We start from the raw sequence: 6,262 nt of genomic DNA, 5'->3' as shown, positions 1-6,262 counted from the left end.
TCCTGTACTGATTGGCCACACAGGAGCTTGACGGATATTGGTGGTATGAGTAGAAGCATAACCATCATTGTTGATATTCGGTACAAGATGTTTATTGCAGATCAGGTTAAATTAATTATCGTTCGTCAGTTACTGGAAAGTATGTATGTCAACTTTGTAGCAAAAATCGCCAGTTTTATCCATGAGGTAATCGTTCATAGACCGAGGAAAGAACACTTCGACTAGTTTGCGATCCGTTTGGCGAGTCGAATCATTCTCTTACCAAGGACACGTCGTTAAATATGATAAACTTTTTTTGCTACCTTGTACAGAATCATCCGAACATAAATATGCAGTATAAAGTTTATATAGTAATACTTTCTAGCCAGCTGAAACTATTCGTCCGAACTTAATGCCTTTCTTACATCGATTGAATGAAGTGCAGTCATATGAGAGATGGGATTACTATACCTATGTTTAATAAAAAGCTCGCTTTTGTGTTTCTCCCATAAGCTGTGGCTGATGCTCGTTTTCTACGCATTGCATAATGGCTTTACGGTACGGGACTGATCAGCGGATTATAAAAGATACTCGGGAGAGGTAGGAGGTTGCAACGCTGCAAGTAGTCAGGTGTACGTTATTATGCAAGTTATGTGGCCATGCTTACAGTATGATAAATAAAACTTTCATTTCACATTTTCTTTATTGAAAAAACGATCTGAAGTTACAATACGCTCCGTAAAATCTTTATTCCTCGCGCTTTATAGAATGACCGGTTGACATGTGTTCAGAGGACTTCACAACGATCCATAAAGATAGCTATACATCCAACAGCCCCATGTCGTTGTATAGCGGTAGAAGTCTGGTCATTACCTTTCGATAAGATTTCTTCTGGTAGGCGGGGTTGTCATATTTTTCATCTGACGACGCTAAATCGTCCAAGCTTTTCACTTTGCTTTTGTCAACGAGAACAAGTGGCAATAACGTGAAAGCTATTACCACCTCGTATAAAGCACGCTTCCTCAACATTTCCGGCAAAGTATCGAAGTTTGGCGCTTCCGTGCTGCATTCAAGTTTAGCCATTGTATGTGTTAGCGTAACGTGGTACTTGAGCAAAATAAATTCACGATGATGCATTCGAACTTCTTCGGACGGGCTGGTGCCAAAAAAGAAGAGAATGTCTTCTGCTAGTGAATCATGATGCGATATTTGAAAATCCACCTACAATTTTGATGAATGCAAATTGTGTTTTTACCACATAAGAAACTTGTATCATTCTGTAAACGGCAATCAGATCCAGGTTATTGAAGATGAAGCAATGGAATGCCAAGAAGTAAACGTGGTCAAGCTATGTGTATGAATTCCACTTGTCATAATAGAAAATACGTGTGATAAATACGTCGACTTGGTACGCATATGCATTCGAGCACGCAAAAGCAACTGCGTAGGAATTTGTTCGAGATCTTATAGACTTCATTTTATCCACACACAAACGTAAAGGACAATAAGTCGTAAGTCTAGTAATAAAACTCGAATATAACACTCTTGATGAACCATTGTTGCAGAAGTAGATTAATTGATTATAACAATTTCGAAGGTCCCTACAATTCCATTCAAAATTTTTTACACTCACACGTGTTATTCTTGTCAATTGTCAAACGTAATCGCTTGTTCGCTTATAACGAGGAGTCCGCGCCAGAGTTGGTAGAGCTCAGGTACAAGGATGGAATGTGGGAAGCTGTAAAACTCGCTCAACCGAAATGCAGGGGAAATTCTCTTATAACAAGGACTTTTGTAACGAGATGGTATTGTGCTCAAAATTATTTATGAGATCAAGCATGGTGGCGTCGGTGTAAATTACAAAAATAAATGCGAAGGACACACCCTTAACCGACCGAGCTTTGGATGATTATTTGACATCCTGTACTCTCCGGTAGAGCGGACCACTTCAAAACCAATTGCAACTGTATTCGGATTATGACAATTTTCAACAAGATACGTATAACAAAACAAACCGTTACGACTTGCTCCAAGTTCATGCACACACTCAGAAATGCACGAGTGCATCCCATAAACTTGACTCATGTTTTTAGTAATTAGGTGAAGCTACAATTATGCTCTAATTAGTTCTCTTGTCATTGGATTTGCCGTGAGAAAGCGAGCCATACGTAAGCGCAGGCGAGTGCTGTAAATAAAAAGCAAGTCTACGAACTGCGGTGATGCTCTAACTGTGCGCTAGTTATTTAGCTTCGATTCTACGACAATTTCCACCGCTTGAAAATTGTGAAGCACCATTTCGCGCCAAGTAGATTGACATGAGTATCGTGCGTACCCGCTGTATACAGATTACAGAACTTACTAACCGTAGTGCTTTTCTCGGTCGCCTTTCAAACTAACGTCAAAAAAGTTCACTCACACATACGCACACACGTGGTCGGCCATATGTGACGTGACGATCGGTAACTACGCGATGGCAAGAATCCAGCTATAGTCTCATAAAGGTCGAGCGCGTGGTCCTTAACAGCCTGCTTGAAACTTGCCTTGAATTACAGCACTGGCCTGGACGTCGTTCGTGCTCTTCATTGAACTGTAATGCAACTTCAACGCTCATTGTATGGCTCGATATACGACTGGCTGTCCGGATAAAAAAATAACAGTGAGGTGAAGTCTTGCGAAGTATTGCGTGCATGCGCAATAGCTAGCTAGTAGAAAGAGACAGCACTTGACCCCGACCTTCGTCTTCGGCTTCGGCCACCTTCGGCCAAAAAAAGCACTTTCGGTCGCATCTCCGGCTTCGGACAAAAATCATCCGAAGGTTTGGCCGGAGTCGAAGTTTCATATCAGTCACCGAAAACGGACGAACTTGTGGAAACGCGCGCGAGTTACGTGCCGTGCTGGGTACTGTTATCTTATTTCATTTGAATAAAGAGATAAATATATAAATCATACCGAGTACTTATTTTTGTTGCTACCATCATGCATGATACCGAATAATTCCTACACAATTAATATAGAATTTCTTACTAATGTTAAACCTCTGGCTTTGGCCGAAATCTGACCTTCGGTCAGACACCATCTCCGACCTATCTCTCTCCGGTATCCCCACCAACGCAGTGAGCGTTCTAGCATTATTATCTCATGCATGCAAAATTATCTTACGAGGCAGCCCTGCAAACTGAGGCCTGGCTTCCGACTTGTCGAGGGGCGTCTCTCGTTTAATTGGGATCAAGCTACTTTCTGAATGTAAACTGTGTGGTACGCTGGACCTTGGCGGGAGAAGTCGAGGAAATAACGGCGTTGCTGCAATGTATCCAAGCCAATGATAGATAAGTGCTTGCTGCATTTATTGAAAAATATTATTATAACTAATTGAAAATAACTGATTAGATATTTTATGCCACATTTCTATTTTTATATGCGGAGTCACATATTCATGCAAACATGTGTTGCAGCTTTACTGATTGTTCGCAACTCAGGCAGCTTCGCGTATCGTCACTAATTGTAAATTATGCATCGTCGGGTGCTTATCATTTCTACATTTATTTTGAGATTCGGACCTTCGAGCTGATTTATCGGTGACGATTCAATGACCTCAATGTTTTATTTCACGCGTGTCACGTGGACTCATTTGTGTTGACATGATTCAGGAGTTTCAATTTCTTTAAATGCAAAAAAGGATATATTACATGTCGATATTCTGTTTTAATTGTAAAATGTACAGTGGATTTGAAAGGTCTTTACACATCCAATAATCCCAAGCTATCGTACAGTGGCAGAACCCTGATCATGATTTCCTTGTACGACTTTCTATGGTAACCTGAATGACTGCTTTTATCCGCTGAACCCGCGATCTTTGAAATGTCGAGGTCCGTTCCTTTTTCAATTGAAACAATCGGCAGTGATATCATGTTGGCAATCACTTCCAAAAAAGCTCGCTTCTTCAACGCCTCTTGGAGATTTTCAAAGCTCGGTACTTTCGTACTGCAATTCATATTCCTCATGGCAACGGCCAACGAGGCGTGATACTCGTGTAGAAGCAATTCTCGGTGTAAAACTCGGACATCGTCACTCGGACTTGTACCAATAAAATATAAAATATCGTTTGCTGGTGAGCCACGGTGACATATTTGGAAATCCACCTATAATTTACAAATGAAAATAAAGTCCTATCCTCATAATGTGATTACAGCTCATAAAAAATCCAAATACTCTTTACCTTGTATAATATAGCGAAACAAAATGTGAACGTAAATGTTTGTCTTTAAAGTTGATGAGAACTCGCTTATGTGGAAAATTAACCGACCGTGTTCTTTGTATACTCTCACTCGCTAAGTTATAATAACGCTCGTAAATGCAGGGGATATTATTAAAAAATTTCTGATAACTAATAAATGCCTATAATAAGCATCGGCGTAAATGGCATGTCGAACTCAAATGAAAACCGTTATTGTAAAGAACACACGAAGTCCACTTACGAATATACAATTAACAGGTACACGCCGTTCGTCGTAGACGAACATCATATTGTTTATCCAAAAATCTCCGTGGTTGAGAACAGTAAATTCGTCTTCTCGAAAGTGGGCAGCTTCGCATCCCTTGGCGAATACGACGTCTGATAGTTTCATAATTTTCTCCGAAATCCTGAAATGAGAAAAAAATTATTTACCATTTAGCATTGGCAAAAACCAATTAATTTTCCGGCGATTAAGCCGTAGGTATCATTTGATGAAATTCATTCGAATTATTACCTTGGACTCAATTCGTGCCAATAAGGTGTTACATTAGCAAGAGATTTTACACATGCTTTAAGGTAAGTAATCAGTAAAGGAGTCTGGTTCTCGCGAAATACCCCCTTGTTGTACGTCGCAAGCGCGTCGGGATCCTTGAGTGAATATAATAAGTGAGTGAAATGATTAATTACAATATGATATAATATAAATAAACAGAGATTGTGAACTTGCACGATGCGACTGATTAGGACAGACACGCGTTCACCTTTTCTACGAGTGCAACTGAAGCTGCGTGAAATCTGGCCAGATTTCGAATCGCTACTAAGCAGTGGTCTAGATCGAGACCTTTTTCGCGATCAGCCATCGTGAATCCTTTAGGTGCCAGATCTTCAACTATCATATGAGTTGGCTTCTCGTACTGATAGTACAGACATTCTGCACCCAATTGCGGCAACGATGCTTTTGATAAGATTTCGTTCATTTTCGGCAATGTGACCGACATCATCGATAGCTCGGTATGGAAAACTTCCAATTCCTCTATCTAATTGGTACGGTAAATGGCCGTAAGAAAAAGCACGCTCATATAAAATTGAGTAAATAATTATTAGTAGACTGTTACCAATTCCGCTAAAGAGGTGCCTTCGAATGTAGTTTTCACTATAATTGATTTTTCCCCTTCAACATTGCGTCCACCTTGGATCCGCAAAAATTTAAATGTCACACGATACATAGCACTCAAATAATTGTCTCCTTTCGCGGTCGCGGGTTTTACGGTGATATCAGAAACCTCGATCGATTCATCATTTTCAGTCTTTCGTAGAACCTTCTGCACGTAAGATGCGTTGAGCCAGATCGGGCTTTCTGTCGCCATGGTTAAGCCCACAAATATCCAATTATAAAATACACGGTAAATAAAACTGCACACTAGAATAATGTGCAGCAGATTCCGAAAAAATGTGCAGAATTGATCTTGCTTGACGAGTAAAACTTTACTGTGCGTAGGCTCTAAAATTTCGCATACCATTCACTTCTGATCACTGTGTGAATTTCTTGGTTGGAAAAACAATGGTAATGAGACAGGAAGAAACAAGAAGAGAAGCGAACTTAATTCAGCAAAAAGCTAACTTCCACTCGTCGCGAAATGCAAGAATACCGTGTTGAGTATACGGAGTTGTACGTCATTTATATCGTATCTATAGCAAATGTCTCGCATTTATAAATAGCGATAAAAAATGCGTGAATTTATGCACCACGGATACACTCGTATTACACCGTCGTACGTTTCAATTTCCGTAAGCTTGCCCGCTAGTATATGAACACCGAATACTCATAGGGTAGATGTGTCGAGCACTGCAATCATCTTCTTGTGTTATTGGTAATCTCAAGAGCGGTTGGGTGATTACCGTCAAAGTCAAACGAAATTTATTACCTTTCATCTCGGTTTACTCTACGAAAATGAATCTGTGTAAATTGAATCATATATCAACATACCGGCTTTGCGGCTACTTAACCACGTTACATGTACCATTACAGAACGCCTGTGTTCAAGGCAT

The 6,262-nt window shown here is 40.1% G+C and overlaps 2 protein-coding genes across 6 annotated transcripts in view; one reads left to right on the top strand and one right to left on the bottom strand.

Moving 5' to 3' along the window:
* The window catches only part of LOC124185057 (hemicentin-2-like), a 304,368-nt gene that overhangs the window by 156,253 nt on the left and 141,853 nt on the right, over positions 1 to 6,262 (top strand). The gene's annotated exons all lie outside the window — the stretch shown is intronic.
* LOC124185044 lies at positions 3,662 to 6,198 on the bottom strand. Its single transcript, XM_046575359.1, has 5 exons — positions 5,329 to 6,198; positions 4,975 to 5,250; positions 4,728 to 4,861; positions 4,455 to 4,620; positions 3,662 to 4,118 (listed from the first exon to the last, which is right to left on the bottom strand). Exons 1-5 carry the CDS (start codon positions 5,731 to 5,733, stop codon positions 3,717 to 3,719), a joined length of 1,383 nt encoding a protein of 460 aa, XP_046431315.1. The 5' UTR covers positions 5,734 to 6,198; the 3' UTR covers positions 3,662 to 3,716.

The sequence above is a fragment of the Neodiprion fabricii genome, chromosome 6, assembly GCF_021155785.1.
Source record: "Neodiprion fabricii isolate iyNeoFabr1 chromosome 6, iyNeoFabr1.1, whole genome shotgun sequence".
Classification (NCBI taxonomy): domain Eukaryota; kingdom Metazoa; phylum Arthropoda; class Insecta; order Hymenoptera; family Diprionidae; genus Neodiprion; species Neodiprion fabricii.
This window is presented reverse-complemented; position numbering and strand designations above follow the sequence as displayed.